The sequence below is a fragment of the Euleptes europaea genome, chromosome 9, assembly GCF_029931775.1.
Source record: "Euleptes europaea isolate rEulEur1 chromosome 9, rEulEur1.hap1, whole genome shotgun sequence".
Lineage (NCBI taxonomy): Eukaryota > Metazoa > Chordata > Lepidosauria > Squamata > Sphaerodactylidae > Euleptes > Euleptes europaea.
The window spans coordinates 70320717-70340569 of NC_079320.1; the positions used below are offsets into that span (position 1 = coordinate 70320717).

The following is a 19853-nucleotide window of genomic DNA, read 5'->3' on the forward strand; positions in this document are numbered from 1 at the left end:
CTATAAACTAAAGCAGAATTTATTGTAGCACATCAAATTGGCCCCAATGCACAATAGATGCACAATTAACTACCAGTTCATTTGCAAATCAAGTGACAACTTTTGCAAGCCTGCTGCCTCTTTGGGACACTTCTCTGCAGTGGCAAATATGCAGATTTTGATTCAGGAGTAATGTGGGAGAACCAGTAACTGTAACCTGGAAAATGCAGGTTTTGGAATCTTCTTAATTAAATGGGTGTGTATGAATAAGAGTACAACTGGTGGTTGAAGATTTAAAGGTAAGTCCTAATGAACCAATGAGGCCAGACAGCTTTCTTTATGTATAGTTGTTTACAAGCTGGGGGCCCAGAGGAATTGTGGCTACCACTCCCATTTACCTGCCTATGGTGGGAAATTCCCACTCCCAGCCCAAATTTTCTGCTTCCGAGGAACTGAGGAACAGAAGAAATGCCCTCCACTTAGTGCCATTATAGGAACTAAAGACCATAGTGACTAGGGGAGACCAGCTACAGCGTCACCCAGAAGTAACATCTACTTCCAAACTCCCATAAACTCTGCCTTCCCAGGCCCCCAACATTTCCTGGCATTTGCTGAGTCAGTGTTTGAAGCCCTCATTTTGAAAGATTCAGAAACTGACACACACATATCCAAATCTACCCTCTTGGATTCTGTAAGCTCTCAGGAGCGTCACCAGGCCTATTCCCCTTCCATTCCCCCTTTATCTACTCTCAACTGCTCTCGTCATTCTATTCCTCCTAGGCCCTAGGGCATGCTGAGTCCTCGTCAGGCTGTTGGAGGAGAAAATCTGTTGACTAATTCACTAAGTCATGTTTTTGGCACACCTGAAGAGTCTCCTACGTATGTAGAAAGTCTTCTCGGGGCTGAAACAGATCCAGCAGTTCTAGAATAATTGTTGCAAACTGCTTACTTTTTGTGGGGGAATGTATGGGTTGTTTGTATGTATGCATTTTATGCGTACACGTTTTATGAAGTTACTCTGCTTGCACTGATTGTGACCGTGATGTATTGCATTGTGTCAAATCTGCGTGTTTTTTGCTACTGAGCTTTCAATTAATGCATGAAATAATGAAGGTGTTTTTGTATCTCACTTGGGAAGTTTGGAGTGCAGTCTCAAACAGAGCAACACTTTTTTAAATCCATTGAATTCAACAGAAGGGAGTAACTCTGCTTAGAACTGTACTGTTGTACGCCTTAACCTGGTTGCTTTTTGCATTCCTAATGATTTATCAGTTGTAGTTTGCACTATAGGAGTCTGACTGAGTCACATGTACTCACCCCGAGGTACTGGCCTTCAATGAACACAACGGGTAGTGATGGGGTTTCACTGACTCTTCTGCATCGCTCATCGAGTTCTTTCCCATAGTCACCATTCAATGCAATGTTCTTCTCTTCAAATTTCACCCGGTGGTTTTGGAAGATCTTTCGAACCAGCTCGCATCTTTCAAAAGTTGTTCTCACCACTCGAAGGCTGGTTGTGTAAATTATTATGCGCCCGTACTCCAAAACTGACGAGACCTGTCAGAAAGCGCATTAGTGTTATTATTTTTCCCACTCCATGAAAAAGAGCTCTCGCTAAAGAAGAGTAAAATAATTCCCATTTGTAGCAATGTCTTTGCATTCCACTGGTTTGAGAAACTCATTGAAATACACAGCTGGTCCAACAACGTAAGTAAGCCAAGCTATCACGGGAAGCAGCAATGGATTTATGGAAGCCAGTGAGGAATGTGAAATCTCACGGTTGTACCTCCGCATACTTGGGAATGTCACAGAGGATGATGAGAGCATTTCCTGGATTCAGCATGCCTGTCTGCTTCATCCACTGCAACTTTGGTTTTATTCTTCTTTGTCCCTCTTTCAACTTATATATGTTACATTATATGTATATATTTTTATTTTAACCATTTGTTAATGTTCTGGAGCTGATTTTGCTTCGAAATAAATTTCGATGATGATGATGATTATGAAACACCGTAACCTTGTTTGTTTTTAGATATAATGGTTGATTCACAGAATGTTATTGTATATTTTGTTGTCAGATGCCCTGAGCCCTGATATGCAGGGGGATGGCAGGACACAAGTGCCAATAATAAATAAGTAAGTCAAGGTCTAGATTTGTCTGTTTCAGAGTTGGTTATTTTAAATGGCTCTTATAAAAAATTGGCAATCCCACACACATCAACTGTTGAAAGCAGTCTGGGCAAAAATTAGAAAGAATGGGATGTCTTTGCTTAAAATGTGATGCTTCTTACAATCATTTTGCTTTCTTTTTTACCATTCCCCTTGGGGTTTATCAAAATCTATACTTCATATATAATTGCATCTTATTGAAGTCAGACTGGATTGTTCATGCCATATATTTAAAATTGTGTACTTTATTATGAATGTTATTGACAAATAATAATGGATGTCTTGCTATTAGGGTTGCCAACCTTCAGGTGGTATTGGAAAGAAACACCTACGCTATAACAAGTAGTTGAGGAAAAAATAGCACAAGGCTCAAAATAGTATGCAAATTACAAAATTTATAACACAAGTACTGTCAACTAACACAGTGTAACAACCACTACCTATGTGAATATAAACAATGCACAAACAAACAAACTTATATACAAAATTCCTATTTCATATCAGCGCGACCGCTGTGTACAATTTTTAATAATACTCTACAAAATGAGTTGTTTCCTTTGCCTGCAAGGCTTGGATATTCGAAGAATTGTTCTATGAGATTAAAATCGTCTTAGGCAGAAAAGATGAATGCCGTCAGAAAGAATGAACGGAACGCCTTCCGGATTGTACTTCCGCGTTTTCGCCCCTAGGGGCTTCATCAGCCTTCAGTCTTGCAGGGTGTTCCATTTAATATGAACATGTGTGGCAGCCAGCTGCTTCTCTTCCCTCCCGAAGAGGTTGAGGTGGTGGCAGGAGATCTCCTGCTATTACAACTGATCTCCAGCCAATAGAGATCAGTTCGCCTGGAGAAAATGGCCGCTTTGGCAATTGGACTCTATGGCATTGAAGTCCCTCCGCTTCCCAAACCCCACCCTCCTCAGGCTCCACCCAAAAAACCTCCTGCCGATGGCGAAGAGGGATCCGGCAACCCTACTTGCTATGGCAATAAAGACTGAATGAACAAACATATGGATGTGTTTCTGAGTGTTTACAGCAAGTTTCATTTTCATATTTGTTTATATTTCATGGTTGCTCCTGAAAAAGATTAATCTGAAATATATTGGACTGCTTTTCTCTTTTCTTTTAGGAATAAGGCTTCCAGCTTTACTTTTACTTTTCATGTGTTTTCCATGTTTTCATGCTGCCCTTTTTTCCACTATGTCTCAAGTGGTGTTTATAATTAGGTGAGAGCCAGGCAATAGTAATACAGGAAAATATTTTATTAAACAAATCTGCTTATAACTCCTTCCTCTCCTGTGTCTCTCTGTGCTTCTCCACTGAGTCACTTCATGTTGCTGTTCCCTCGCTCTCTCTTTCCCCCACCCGTGTCTCTAAGTTATTTCCCTACTTTTCTCTATCATTTAGTTACGTATACATATACTCTGGCCCCAACTATACTATGGGACACATGAGACATATGAACATTCTTCACCACGTCCCTCATAGACCAGATAGAGCTTTGGCATTCTCCCTAGGAATAGTGCTCTACATTGAAAAGCAATGAGCTATTACTTTGTGTCCCACCACTCAGAGAGGCAATGGGAGAATGTTAAAAAAATGCAGCCCCACAAGTTCTTATCGGAAGTAACAAAGAGTGGCTCTAGGACAGTGATGGCGAACCTTTTAGAGACCGAGTGCCCAAACTGCAACCCAAAACCCACTTATTTATCGCAAAGTGCTAACACGGCAATTTAACCTGAATACTGAGGTTTCCTCCCAGCTCGGCAAGGGGGGGGGGCGGCAGGGAGTCCAAGGAAGGGGGGGGCTTTGAACGGCTCCGCGCTCCCTTCAAAGCCCCGCCGCCCCTGCGCGTGCCCACAGAGAGGGCTCGGCGTGCCGGACTTGGCACGCGTGCCATAGGTTCGCCAACACGGCTCTAGGAATTGCCAGAAATGCAGTGGTTTTACCATAGAGTTTCCAGCCATTCCTAGAGCCATCTTTTGTTACTTCCTTTTTTGAACTGGAAATGACATAACACCACACATGACACTATGGCTCCCCATGGCCCTCCCCACAATCCTCCTGGCAACCCTAGCACACCATGTGTAAATAGGGTTGCCAACCTCCAGGTACTGAAGGAAAAATCAGACACCTCTGTACAATTACCAAAGGATGAGAAATTCAGTACAGGAATCCAGCCATAAATGATGCCAAATATATTCTGGCTAAATCTTTACAGTATGTGGTAATATAACCACCAACACCATATATTGCCAACAACAAGTGTATTTTTTCTTATTTACAGGATGTTTCAACAGGTAAGTACACAATTAATTCCTTTAACTAGTAAGTATTGAAGCAAAGTTCACTAAAAAATGTCCTTTTAAGGTGTATTTCTTTCTTTGCAGCACAGCAGGCTATTGAAGGAGAAAACGATCGTTTCGGAGCACGAAGCCCAATTCTTCCTCAGTTAAAAATATATACTGCGTGCAGTTATACATCACCATTTATAATGTCAGGTTTCAGCTGAATACCATATTCAAGATTAAAGTGCAAAATTCTTCCCCAAAGGGGTAAGATATTGGATTCCTTCCACTCCAGGTAAGGACTCCTGTGGACTCCTACCACAGGAGTCCTTACCTGGAGTGGAAGGAATCCAATATCTTACCCCTTTGGGGAAGAATTTTGCACTTTAATCTTGAATATGGTATTCAGCTGAAACCTGACATTATAAATGGTGATGTATAACTGCACGCAGTATATATTTTTAACTGAGGAAGAATTGGGCTTCGTGCTCCGAAACGATCGTTTTCTCCTTCAATAGCCTGCTGTGCTGCAAAGAAAGAAATACACCTTAAAAGGACATTTTCTAGTGAACTTTTTCTCCTTCAATAGCCTGCTGTGCTGCAAAGAAAGAAATACACCTTAAAAGGACATTTTTTAGTGAACTTTGCTTCAATACTTACTAGTTAAAGGAATTATTTGTGTACTTACCTGTTGAAACATCCTGTAAATAAGAAAAAATACACGTGTTGTTGGCAATATATGGTGTTGGTGGTTATATTACCACACACTGTAAAGATTTAGCCAGAATATATTTGGCATCATTTATGGCTGGATTCCTGTACTGAACCTCCAGGTACTAGCTGGAGATCTCCTGCTATTACAACTGATCTCCAGCTGATAGACATCAGTTCCCCTGGAGAAAATGGCCGCTTTGGCAATTGGAGTCTATGGCATTGAAGTCTCTCCCCTCCCCAAACCCCGCCCTCTTCAGGCTCCACCCCAAAAACCTCCTGCTGGTAGCAAAGAGGGACCTGGCAACCCTATGCGGAAACAGCTGCCTCCATCATAGAATGGCCCTCAATTTGGAAACTCTCTCAACATGATGTGATTGGCCCATGGCGGCCATTTTATGGTTGGCTGCTTGCTCCCTTGAAGTAGCTTAGTTGAGATGTAATGCTACAGTTTCCACCCCCTAAAGTTGACATTTCCCTCAGGGAAACTGTTCTCTGTAATTTGGAGATCAGATGTAATTCCAGGAGAACGCCAGGCCTCACTTAGGGGTTAGCCAACCTACCCACTATTCACCAACATAACAGTGTATATTTAGCGGACCAAGAAATAGTGCAGGTTGCCTTAAAACAATTGTCAAACTCCTGAATAACACTGAAATCCAGTACTGAATTTTAACACATATATTTTTCACTGCATTTGAATCATATTCAATAATATGGAATGTCAACAGCTGTTGTACTGGAGAAATTCATAATTTTCACCTCCCAGGGTGAAAATCACAGCTTTGTCGCTGTTAGAAAGCGTGCTGAGAGTTACAACAGGTTTCCCGATAGCTGTTGTGCAAAATACAGGGGTTTTTTCAGGGCTGTGAAAGATTTTGTACAAACCAGAAGTTTTAGCACATACTGCAACCGTAAGTAGCCCCACTCCATACACACCCAGAAGCAAACTGTATAATAAAAGTACTTTGAATGGGGAAAAAGCTGGCAGAAGTCTGTGCAATAGCAACAAACTAGTCAGCAAAAAAAAAAAAAAAGAATAAAAAATAAAATAAGTTAAGAAGTAGGGTTGCCAGGTCCCTCTTTGCCATCGGTGGGAGGTTTTGGGGTGGAGCCTGAGAAGGGTGGGGTTTGGGGGAAGGGACTTCAATGCCATTGAGTCCAGTTGTCAAAGCGCCATCTTCTCCAGGTGAACTGATCTCTATTGGCTGGAGATCAGTTGTAATAGCAGGAGATCTCCAGCTATTACCTGGAGGTTGTGGTATGAACTATCACTCAAACTGTACAGTTAGGCTGCAAAAATAAGCAGTAGTTGGCTCTGCAAACTGTGATATATTGTAATAAAACATCAAACAAACATTTAAACGATGTAACAGAACACGGTGAAACAGTGAAAAAGTGACTGACGATGACAATGTTGTATACAAAAATGGGCCAAAACAAGCAACAAGTACAAGACAAGTGAAGATGGCACAAGCAAACAAACGCAACAGTGAAGAGTCACAATAATTTCAAAATGCTCATGATAAGGAACAATGTCCAATAAAGTCAGCTTGGCTCTTGGCTGGGTGCTTGCGCAGTCAGGCAATTTGGAGGAAACGCCTTTCCAGATATACAGCAGTGCTTTCGTCACCAAAAGTGACTTCTTCAGCCTGATTGTAAAATGCAAAATAAACTATAGAATTTTTTTTATATAGAATTTTTGTTTATAGAATTTTTTTTTAATAGAAATTTTTTTCTATAAAATCTCCAGCTATTACCTGGAGGTTGGCAGCCCTATTAAGAAGTCAGCAAAAACACTCAACTAAATTGGGCTTGGGGCCAGTGGGGGGTTGTGATTGCTGCAAGTGAGGGTGGCAGGATTGCCAACCTCCAGGTATTGCAAAAATATAAGCAGAGTTGCTTAAGGGAAAAGCTTATTTAGAAATTGCAACTACTAAATGAGCATCTTGTTACAAATCTGTTATACAACATATAACACAAAACGTGGTAAGCATGAACCACGACACAAAAGGGTGGGACAAGTCCCCGGGACTGGACACAGGTGGCTGAAGAAGGAAGAAACAAGATCTTATTTCTAAATAAGCTAAACCTCCAGGTATTGGCTGGAGATCTCCTGCTATTACAACTGATCTCCAGGCAATAGAGTCTCTCCCCTCTTGAAATCCCACCCTCCTCAGGCTCCACCCCCAGAGTCTCCAGGTATTTCCCAACTTGGAGCTGGCCACCCTAGAGGGTGAAATAACTGCCATCGTACCAGTAGCCTGCAGCCTTATACCACAACACATCCCTTCAGAGCCATTGTGGGTAGTGGTTAGAGTGATAGACTAAGGTCAAAAGACCCAGGTTTAACTTCCTAGTTGCAAACTCGCTGGCTGACCTTAGGCTAATCACCTGCTCTCAGTCTAACCTGTTTCTAGGGTTGCCAACCTCCAAGTACTAGCTGGAGATCTCCTGCTATTGCAACTGATCTCCAGCCGATAGAGATCAGTTCAGCTGGAGAAAATGGCTGTTTTGACAATTGGACTCTATGGCATTGAAGTCCTTTCCCAAACCCGCCCTCCTCAGGTTCCACCCCAAAAATCTCCTGCCAGTGGTGAAGAGGGACCTGGCAACCCTACCTGTTTCACAGGGTTGTTGTGAGGATAAAATGCAGAAAGATCTAGGTACACCACTCTGAGCTCCATAGAAGAAAGGAAGGACATTATACAGAAAGAGAAGGAGGAGGACAAAAAAAAAACTTGCTTGGCTTTTATAAACCTAGATGTATGAGCACTTTTTGTAGCTCAGTCCTGGCCCAAAAGAATTGCAATGGAATCTGAATATATTAGAAACATAACTGCAAGCAAAGTTGGACATTAGAATTCCATACTGTGGACCGTTTGCCATGTGGAAATGAAAGCAATAACTGAAAGGTTTTTTCATGCTTTTCTTAACAATAATAATAAAATAACTAGTATTTATGCATCAGAATGCTCAGATATTGTTACATGACATCTTGTAATCCTTATGACGTTGCTGTAAAGTAAATCAGTATTGTTATCCCCATTTCACAGACAAGGGAGATGAGACCGAGGGAGAGGTGTCTTCTTCAAGCAACAAGTGAAGGAGCTTAACATCATTCTTCTCTCCATTTTATCCTCACAACGACCCTGTGAGGGAGATTAGGCTGAGAGTGTGTGAGTGTGTGGCTAGGTCACCCAGCTAGCTTCCATGGCTAGGGTTGCCAGCTGTGGGTTGGGAAAGATTTTGGGGGGTGGAGCCTGAGGAGGGCAGGGCTTAGGAAGGGGAGGGACTTTAGTGGGATATAATGCCATAGAGTCCACCCTCCAAAGCAGCCATTTTCTCCAGGGGAATTGCTCTTGGTCATCAGGAGATCAATTGTAATAGCAGATCTCCAGGTGCTACCTGGAGGCTGGCAACCCTATTCCATGGCAGGGAACCGTGGTCTCCCAGATCTTACTTGGACACTCTAACCCAAGGGTGTCGAACTCAATTGTTACAAGGGGTGGATATGACATAAATGCCACTTGGTTGGGCCGGGCCAGGCCTCGCCAGCCCAGATTGAGAGTGGGGTGCTGCCTTGACTGGCTCGTGGGCCAGATAAGAGCTTTCAAGGGGCTGAATCCGGCCCTCGGCCCTTATGTTTGACACTCATGCTCTAACCATTATACCACACTGGCACTTCCTAATCTTCACTGATCGTTGATGCTGATGCTCTTTTTCCTTCTCACAGTATTTTTCACATGCTCTTGTTCCTGATGCTTTCCCAGTGCATCACAGTGGCATCCCTTATATGTAACTTTGAATACTATTTGTACCGAAGCTGCTGGTCCCAGGGGAAGCGCATTAATTCAAATATTGTTTAATTACCTGCTCTATAACAAATGGCTTTTCAGCTCAGCAATTTACATCCAATTACAAAGACAAAGATGTTTTCTTTGTTGTAGTTAATCACTGGGTGCCCTAGAAGTCTAAAATTACTGTATGCATTCCAGGCTGGATCCATTTCCTCGCCATAGTTTGCAGCCAGTTTGTGAGATCATGGCCTCCACGCGCAGCGCACTGGAGAATGAGAAACAGAAGGCCCCAGCTGAAAGAACCACGGAGCCCCACCAGGAGATAATGTGCTGGCACAGGCAGTCCAGAAGTGGAACCATCCCAACGCAGATGCAGAGAGGGATGTTTATGGCCACAACAGAGAGGGGTATAAAAGTTGCCTGAGATGAGGTGTCATATTCATGGGAGCCTATGAGAAGCCCTAAGATGGACTGTGGAGTTGTAAATGAATCCGAGGATGTTTTATATCCTGCTGTGTCTAAGGTAGGGTGGTGCAAAAAAACCAAAATTGGTAAATTTCAAGTTTGGGTTTATTGGGCCCTGTTTTTTTTTTTCCTGTAAACCTGGAATAAGCTGAATACCCATGCTGGTAAATGTCTATTTCGGCTTGTATCTCTGGGTTTAGCAAAAAAAATTGGACCTATTATAGTCTATAGGGATTTTTTTTCGAAGCTCCTGTGGGGGCATTTTTGGTGGTAGAGTCACCAAATTTGCAGCGTGGCTGCAAGGGACTCTCCTTAGATGGTCACCAAAGTTTGGTAAACTTTGGGACAGGGGTCCAATTTTATGAGCCTGCAAAGGGATCGCTCCCATCCTCCAGGCATTTACAAGCCAAGCTCCCATCCTCCAGGCATTTACAAGCCAAGCTGTCCATTGGTTTTCAGGTTCAGAAGTTCAGCATTGCCAAGGACTGGTGGAAAGAGCCGATTGGCAGGCTAGCGCCTCAAAGTCTGGGGACTCCCTTTGTATCTGGCCTGCATAACATGATGTCCATGCAAATTAGCTTCCAACTGAGGAAAATAGCTTAAATGCAAGAGAAATAAGGCACAGAAAATATTTCTTTGGGTGGCAAATGACATCCTGTGAACAGTCCTTTATTATGGTCATCAAAAGTCTGATTTCAAGAGATGGTCATGGTGCAGGGAAATGAAGCCTCTACTCTTTTGAATTTAAAAAAGAAAGAAAGATCAAACCCCTTAATTAAAGCCTACATTAAAAAAAAGAAAGAAACATTTGGGCCTGGCATCTAAAAGAAAATAGGGTATGTGCCAGGAGACCTTCCTAGGGAAGGATATTCCACTTGCAAGGCACCACCACTGAAAAAGCCCTGCCCTTGATCACCCCCCTCCTCATCTCTGAGCGGGTACAAGTCTTCCCCCTCAGGAACCTTATTTTGTAACCAAGTAGAACTACAGTAGTAACAGAGAACACACACCTTTGGTTGAATCACAGTTTGATCACACATTGCAAGAAGCACCTTTGAACACTTGAAAAATTGTTCGCTTTTCAAAGGTTGAGACTTGTGCTCAATCAAATTCCAAACTTTTTACATATATTATTATTATTATCATTATTATTATTATTATTCAGCCTGCCTTTCTCACTGAGACTCAAGGCAGATTCCAAAACGTGAAAAGTAATGCAGTGAGGCAGCAAAGACCTCCACAATGCAGTAGTGGTACTAGGATTATAAAACCGGAGAACAATGCAAATGAAAACCAGTCTAAGGCACAACAAACCATAAGGAAGAAAGGGAGTTACAAAGGTAGGGGACATCATAGTAAAAAGGGAAGTGGTATATACAATAAAACAGTGAAATAGACTACAGTAGTGTCCTTTATAGAAGCGTCCTCCTCTGCTGCTCTGTTCTATCACCATTCAAACCCCTTTGTAAGAATGGCATCTTCATCATTTCTGTTTTGCACATTCTGCAAAATGATAGCAATGTGGGGGCCTCTCTGACCCCCTCAGGCGGGCCGTTCCACAATGTGGGAGTTACCGCAGAGGATACGTAAGAACGAGCAGTTGCCAATTTTGCCCTTTGGCAGGGTGGTACCTTCAGAATGTTTAGTGCTGGTGAGCAAAACTGCCATGGGCAGGGGCATCGTGGGAGAGGTGGCCCTGCAGGGGCCCAATGGCATTCAGAACATTGAACTGAACCCGGTAACTGATTGGTAACTGATGGGGTGTCTGCTGAATGGGTGCAATGTGCTAGTTCCACTTTGTGCCCTATAGTATCCGTGCTTCAGCATTCTGTACCCGCTGGAGTTTCCAGGTTGTCTTTAAGGGCAGACCCAGTTGGAATCCACCCTTGAGGTCACCATTTCATGGGTCCGCATGGCCAGATTGGCTGAATCAAGGGATGGGACCGCGTTGCTTGCGGCCACACGCACACACCATCCCTGCTGTCAGCCATTCCAAGCCACCTGGCAACCCTACCTGAGGAGGAAAAGCTACTTACCGCCACCTGTGCCCCTCCCCTAGGGTTGCCAGACTCCAAGTGGTGGCTGGAGATCTCCCACTATTACAACTGATCTCCAGGAGACAGAGATCAGTTCACTTGGAGAAATGGGCACTTTGGAGGGTGGTACCCCATTGAAGTCCCTTCTCTCTCCAAACCCCACCCTCTTCAGGCTCCACCCCCAAAATCTCCAGGTATTTCCCAATCTGGAGCTGGCAACCCTCCCCTCCCCTGCTGTCGGCCTAGGCACTGTTCCTTCATCCATTTCCTTGCAAGAGCTCCACCACCCATGTTCCCGGCTGGATGTGCTTCCCATCATCACCAGGGGAAGGGTCTGCATTGCTGGGAATGGGAGGGCTCATGGGTGGGGGGAGGACACATAATCAAGTGCATGAGCAGGAGGTGGGAGGTACGAGGGGGGTGGGCAGAGGCAGGGATGGGGGCCCTGGAACCAGCCTTGCCGCTCATGTTAATCCAATAAATAGAAACAATAATCAGCTACCCCAAATTGGATCACAATGGGTGTTTCTTCATTGCGCATTCTCACACTACGGCCAGAAAGTTGTGACGATGCAGCAACATGATGAACGCCACCGATGCATTAATGCTACAGGTGCAACGTTTAAACCCAAATCAGCTAACCATCCCCTTCCAAATAAGCCGGGGCCACTTGCTGAAACCAATACCAGTGGTAATGGTTTTATTTTATACTTGTAGGTCACAGTGACCAAAACTTCACCTAGTAACGTGTTTCTCTGGTATATATTTGTAATTGAATTGTACTAGGATGCAGCTATCGTATTTTGGTCACGTCATGAGACGACAAGAGTCACTGGAAAAGACAGTCATGCTAGGAAAAGTTGAGGGCAGCAGGAAAAGAGGAAAACCCAACAAGAGATGGATTGACTCAGTAAAGGAAGCCACAGCCTTCAATTTGCAAGATCTGAGCAAGGCTGTCAAAGATAGGACATTTTGGAGGACTTTCATTCATAGGGTCGCCATGAGTCGGAAGCGACTTGATGGCACTTAACACACAGAGAGAGAGAGGATGCAGCAAGGGTGCCCCTCATCCTGCCTTAAAGCCTGAGGCTTCACTCATAAGAGTTACACTGCAACCTGTGTCCAATTCAAAGGACACTTTTTTGTTGTTTACATCCAAAGTAATGTAGATAGGGTCCACCTTAGGAATTTTTGTTCCGGTCAGGTTATAAATTGTATACGCCACCTCCTGATCTAGACTTACAGGACTTTCCTCTTTCAATTGTATACATTGTATGAGTTGTTTATTTCAGATTACTTTGTGTGGAAGCACTCTGTGTCTTAGCCCTATAGATTCTTCCAATGTGGCCACCATATAATGAAGTGTAAGGATGTGTCACTGGCCACCAAGATTAGGTTAATTCATGCCATCGTATTCCCTATTAATATGTATGGGTGTGAAAGCTGGACAATGAAGAAAGCTGACAGGAAGAAAGTAGACTCCTTTGGAATGTGGTGTTGGAGGAGAGTGTTACAGATTCCGTGGACTGCCAAAAAAACGAATCAGTGGGTTATAGATCAAATCAAGCCTCAACTGACCCTAGAAGCTAAAATGACTAAACTGAGGCTATCGTATTTTGGTCCATTACGAGAAGGCAAGAGTCACTAGAAAAGACAGTCATGCTAGGAAAAGTTCAGGGCAGCAGGAAAAGAGGAAGACCCAACAAGAGATGGATTGACTCTATGAAGGAAGCCCCAGCCCTCAGTTTGCAAGACCTGAGCAAGGCTGTCAAAGATAGGACATTTTGAAGGATGTTGATTCATAGGTCGCCATGAGTCAGAAGCGACTTGACGGCACTTAACACACACAATGTGGCCAATCAAACCACAATTGTAGCCTTTTGCATTTTTAAATCTACAGGTTGAAGAGGCATGGAATTTAGCGCAATGGTAACAGCTCTCCTTAAGTTTCTTTTCCTTTTTCGTTCCTTTGACAATTTACAAAATGTGTCCAGGCGTCCCTTGCATTGAATGTAATCAAATACATTTGAAAGGCAGTGAGGGAGTCCATATAAGGGAAAACCATAGCCACAGCAAAAGAGCAGCTGAAACGGGATGAGAGGCAAGCAAGCTAATCTACTGCAAGAAATGAAGCAGCAGAACAAAGAAGCCGGTGCCCGACACTGTGTTGCATAGCTCCAAATAAACAGCTTCAGTTTAAAAACCATTAAAATACAACAACAACCAAGATCACCTACTGGGGAGGATTTACAAATTCCTGTTAAGATACAAATTGCTGTTAAGATAAAGAGTCCGCTGCTCTTTACCACTACACCACGCTGTCACGCTGGTTCTCTACAGAGCTTGTATTCTGTGGCATCACATCCCTGCAGAGTTCCCTCCCATCCCCAGGCAGCACCCTGAAATCTCCAGGAATTTTCCAAGGCATAATTGGCAGCGGATGTCATGATGGCCATGAGCATAGAAGAGCAGAAGCTAGATGGCCATCTGTCAGCAGATGGCAGATCATGAAAGGGAGGGCATCTTGACCATCTTCTGGGCATGGAGTAGGGGTCATTAGGGGTGTGAAGGGGGAGGTAGTTGGGAATTTCCTGCATTGTGCAGGGGGTTGGACTAGATGACCCTGGTGGTCCCTTCCAACTCTAAGATTCTATTCTGTTCTATTCCTTAAAGGAAGATTAGACATCAGTGGTTATGAGCCATGATGACCAAAGTGAACCTCCATGTTCAGAGGCAGTAATCCTCTGAATACTAACACTGGAGAGGCAGAAACAGGAGGAGGCTACGCCCCCACCCATGCCTTGCTCAGAGGTCTTCCAAATTTCCCTTTCACCTTTGATATGCTTTGTTAGTCAAAACAAGTTATTCTTATAAGGTATAATAATGTTCAAATGTGGTTAGTTATCCAGGGTGGGAGTATTCCAGACTGCTCATTCAATTACAACAATAATAGTTCTCTTTAAGCAATATCTCAGATAAGGTAGTTTGCATAGAGCAATGTATAAGAACTCTCACCAGCCATCCCTTTATGGCTGTGCCAGGAACGGGGCTAGGGTTGCCCGCTTCGGTTTGGGAAGTACCTAGAGATTTGGGGGGTGGAGCCTGAGAATGGCGGGGTTTGGGGAGAAGAGCGTCTTCAGTGGGGTATAATGCCATCGAGTCCACTTTTCAAAGCAGCCATTTTCTCCAGGTGAACGGATCTCTGTCGCCTGGAGATCGGTTGTAATAGCAGGAGATCTCAAGCCACCCCCTGGAGGTTGGCAATGCTAAATGGCACAGAGCTGTCAGATTCCCGTTCCCTTCTGCTTTCTCCTTTCTTCCCTCTTCAGCAAACATTTAACCCAAATGCTCTGCCCCAGAGGGAATCTCTTTGCCAACTTCTTCTTCCCCCTGCAGGTACTGTGTTACAGAGTGGAACATTCCACAGTCGAAGGAGGACCCATTATCCTTTTGATAATAAGGCTGCAGGCATCCAACAGCAATCTGGGTCACAGACAATAAGTAGCAATCATCAGAATACAGTGCCGACTATTTCCAGTGGCCCCAGTGAATACAGCCAGTGTGGTGTAGCTGTTAACAGAGTCATTCTTCAGTCTGGAAGACCAGGTTCAAATCTTCACCATGGAAACTCCCTAGGTGACCGTGGGCCAGTCACACTCTGTCATCTTAACCTACTTCAATGAATTGTTGTTGTGAGGAGACAAAATGGAGATGGGCAGAACCATGTTGGGAAAAGCTTCTTTTGGTCTCCATTGGGGAGAAAAGGGTAAAGGTCCCCTGTGCAAGCACCAGGTCATTCCTGACCCATGGGGTGACGTCACATCCCGACGTTTACTAGGCAGTCTTTGTTTGCGGGGTGGTTTGCCAGTGGCTTTCCCAGTCATCCTCCCTTTACCCCCAGCAAGCTGGGTACTCATTTGACCGACCTCGGAAGGATGGAAGGCTGAGCCAACCTTGAGCCGGCTACCTGAAACCAACTTCCGTCGTGATCGAACTCAGGTCGTGAGCAGAGCTTGGACTGCAGTACTGCAGCTTACCACTCTGTGCCACGGAGCTCCTAGGGAGAAAAGCAGGGTATAAATATCTAAATTAATAAATCCAGTGTAAGCACTATGAAGAATCAAGCAGTGAAGGCTCTCCCGAGCTGTCATACCTCAGGCTCTACAGGTATGTGTGCATTTGTGGTTCATTATATACAAGAAAAAAATCGTTATGGGATAAGAATTGGTTGAAGACCTTGACCTGCAAGTTGTCTCTATGCAAGTTCTGATTTTGAAGGGGCAAGCACTGAAATACAGACTCCCCCTTTCTCTGAAGGGAGAAAGGTTTACCAGTAGGGTTGCCAGCTTCCAGGTGGCAGCTGGAGATCTCCTACTATTGCAACTGATCTCCAAGCGACAGAGATCAGTTCCCCTGGAGAAGGAAACGGCCGCTTTGGAAGGTGGGCTCTATGGCACTATACCCCATTGAAGCCCCTCCCCACCCGAAACCCTGCCCTCCTCAGGCTCCACCCTCAAAATCGCCTGGTATTTCCCAACTCAGAGCTGTCAGCCCTATTTACCAGGCTGAGTGGGTAAACTTTCCCTTAGGCATCCACAATAGTCCTGGGTTAAAATTGTAGCTTAGCAGGCAGCTGTGGGTAGGTCTACCTCTCTCATTCAGTTTCCTTTCTTGAACACTGCAATTGTAGGGCTCTACCTCCTGCAGGATTGTTGTGATGCAATTGGGGGAAAGGATAGTAAACATGATTAAATCATTGAGCCCACGCATGCTTCTTTTGCCCACGGGCCTGAAAAACCTGCTTGTCGTCTTCAGCTCAGCATACCAGCCACATCTCCCCCGCGCGCCTTCAAAGCCTGTTTCAAACCTTTCCTGCTCAGATAGAATTTCCCCGTCGGAGAAAACTTGCAAAAAGGCATGTAGACGGTTGGAGATTCAGGCTGTCAGTTTCGTCTTGGGGATGTGCTGGGAAGCTGCCCTTGGCTTCAACTGTAGCCTCTGTTAGTGAGTGGCGGCAAGGGAGTGGAATGGGAGAGGGTTTGCTCAGCAAAGACCCTCCTCCTTGCCCCCATCCAGTTGATAGGGTTGCCGGGTCCCTCTTCACCACCAGTGGGAGATTTTGGGGTGGAGCCTGAGGAGGGCGGGGTTTGGAAAGGGGAGGGACTTCAATGCCATAGAATCCAATTGCCAAAGCGGTCATTTTCTCCAGGTGAACTGATCTCTGTCGGCTGGAGATCAGTTGTAATAGCAGGGGATCTCCAGCTAGTACCTGGAGCTAGTACCGTACCAGTTGACCAGGCCTCCATGTTCTCAGCTACTTCTCTCTGCTTCAACACAGCAAATGCTACAGAACCAGCGTTGTGGTTGGAGTGCCAGAGTAGGGTCTGGAAGACCCAGGTGTGAATTCCCACTCTGCCACAGAACCTTGCTGGGTGACCTTGGGCCAGTCACTCTAGTCGCTGAAGAGCCAACGTGGTGTAATGGTTAAGAGCAGAAGACCCTAATCTGGAGAACCGGGTTTAATTCCCTACTCCTTCACATGAAGCCTGCTGGGTAGGGTTGCTAGGTCCCTCTTCGCCACAGGCGGGAGGTTTTTGGGGTGGAGCCTGAGGAGGGCGGGGCTTGGGGAGGGACTTCAATGCCATAGAGTCCAATTGGCAAAGCGGCCATTTTCTCCAGGTGGACTGATCTCTATCGGCTGGAGATCAGTTGTAATAGCAGGAGATCTCCAGCCACCACCTGGAAGTTGGCAACCCTACTGCTGGATGACCCTGGGCCAATCACAGTTCTCTCAGAACTCTCTCAGCCTCACCTACCTCTCAAGGTGCCTGATGGGGGGAGAGGAAGGGAAGGTGATTGTAAGCAGCTATGAGACTCATTAAAGGTAGAGAAAAGCAGGGTATAAAAACCAGCTCTTCTTTTTCTTCTTCTTGGGGGGAGAAGGAGGGAAGGTGATTTTAAGCCACTTTGAGACTCCTTAAAGGTAGAAGAAAAGTGAGGTATAATAACCAACTCTTCTTTTAGCCCTGTTGTGAGGATAAAATGAGGATAAAAACTTTGTATTCCCATTGGGGAGAAAAGTGGGGTATAAATAAAATGAATGAATAAATATACAGGCCCCCATTATGGCCAGCCCAACATGCATGCATGGTAGGAAGAGCAGAAGGCCACAACTATGATGTGGCCTGGCACATTACTGTGCACCTAAAACAGTGAAAGCCGACATGCCTCACCCCATGTCCATGGAGAACTGGTTTCCATCACAGTTGGCACGCTTTTCCCTCATGGACATTTGGAGGGGAAATTCATCACATTTCATGCAGGCCTATTAGATGCTGAATCAAGATGAGAGTAATTGTTTGAGAAACCGCTCACACCTTTTCCCCCCCAAAAAAGCAGGTGTTGGTTACTCAGTCGATAATCTCTTCACAGATCTCAAGACATCAATTGCATTCCATTTAATTAAAGGGCAATACTGTGAGTTTTAGTCCAGGCTGCTGCCATGACTTGTTTTTTCTTGCCATCGAGGCACAAATTCAGATGTGCAAAATGACGCTGTGCCTGTTTCCTTTGCCTTTTGTTTTGCATTTTATGTCTCTAGGCTGATTCAGGCTGTTGCATCTCAGATAAATGCAAGCAGCTCATTTGGGAGCAGCATTCCCCAGCTCCATGCCAGACTCCTCAACCATCTAAAATAGCATATATTAAAACAAGGTGAAGAGCCCCGTGGCACAGAGTGGTAAGCTGCAGTACTGCAGTCCAAGCTCTGCTCATGACCTGAGTTCGATCCCGACGGAAGTTGGTTTCAAGTAGCCGGCTCAAGGTTGGCTCAGCCTTCCATCCTTCCTAGGTTGGTCAAATGAGTACCCAGCTTACTGGGGGTAAAGGGAAGATGACTGGGGAAGGCACTGGGAAACCACCCATCCTCTAAATTTACATCCCTCTAAATCCATTGCAGTCAGTGGACTTAGAAGGGTGTAATTTTGCACTGGTTAGTTTTATAGATTGTAATCAGTTAGTGACAAACAGTGACTAGTAAAGTGGTTAGACTGAGCTTTGTTGAAAAGTTACTGCATCCCCCCCCCCCCCCCGGTCTTTGGCACTTGATCCAGCCTATCATCCTAGATTCGGTACACTCCAGCATCCTCTCCATCCGGCCCAATAAAACCTTTTTCTTTCATCCAGTGCTTCCAAAAGCTCTGGCATTACTAGAAGAGGCTATCAATCCAGATTGCTGGCTACGTTAACCAGTTATGGAAATGGGTTTTTTTTTAATTAACTTGTTGCCAAACAATAAAATGATTAATCCAGTTAATTAGAAAGCTCCCGTTTTCATTGGGCTATACTCAGCATAGAAGCAGAGTCAGAAGGGACCACCAGGGTCATCTAGTCCAACCCCCTGCACAATGCAGGAAATTCGCAACTTCCTACCCCCACCCCCACCCCCAGTGACCCCTACTCTTTGTCCAGAAGATGGCTGAAAATAAATCCACCAGTATCCCTTGCCAATCTGGCCTGGAAAATTGCTTCCTGACCCCAAAGTGGCGATAAGCATTTCCCTGGGCACAAGAGGGAGCCACGATAGCCAAACACAGATGCAACCCTTCCTGCCCTCCGACTCAGGATCTTCCTAAATTCACAGAATCAGTATTGATGACAGCCTCTGCTTAAAATCCTCCAAAGAAGGAGAGCCCACCACCTCCAAAGGAAGCCTGTTCCACTGAGGAACCATTCTGACTGTCAAAAGTTATTTCTAATGTTTACGAAACTCTTTTGATTTAATTTCAACCCACTGGTTCTGGTCCGACCTTCTGGGCAACAGAAAACAAGTTTGCACCATCCTCTAAATGACAGACCTTCAAGTACTTGAAGATGGTTATGATATCCCCTCTCAGTCTTCCCCTCTTCAAGCTAAACATAACCAGCTCCTTCAACCTTTCCTCATAGGACTTGGTCTCCAGACCCCTCACCATCTTTGTTGCCCTCCTCTGGACACGTTCCAGCTTGTCTACATCCTTCCTAAACTGTAGTGCCCAAAACTGAACACAGTACTCTAGATAAGGTCTAACCAGAGTACTCATGTTCAGTGTATGGTCTACTGAGACCCTTAGATCCTTTTCACACATACAACTGCCAAGACAAGTCTCCCCCATCCTATAATTATGCATTTGATTTCTCCTACCTAAATGTAGAACTTTAAATTTATCTCAGTTGAAATTCATTTTATTAGTTTTAGCCCAATTTTCCAGCCTGTTACGTTTATTAGTTTTAGCATGCTTGGCATATGGTTTGAAACATTCCTTTCCCTTTTTAATTGGTTCATGTGGCCAGTGAGTAGGGTTGCCAACCTCCAGGTGGCACCTGGTGATCTCCTGCTATTGCAGTTGATCTCCAGACAACCAAGATCC

The 19853-nt window shown here is 44.7% G+C and overlaps 1 protein-coding gene across 1 annotated transcript in view; it reads right to left on the minus strand.

The window, feature by feature from the left end:
- Positions 1-19853, minus strand: part of GRXCR1 (glutaredoxin and cysteine rich domain containing 1) — a 61417-nt gene that overhangs the window by 18424 nt on the left and 23140 nt on the right. Inside the window, exon 2 of the mRNA XM_056855838.1 lies at positions 1297-1536. Within this exon, the coding sequence (XP_056711816.1) occupies positions 1297-1536 (240 nt within the window). The remainder of the gene's footprint in view (positions 1-1296; positions 1537-19853) is intronic.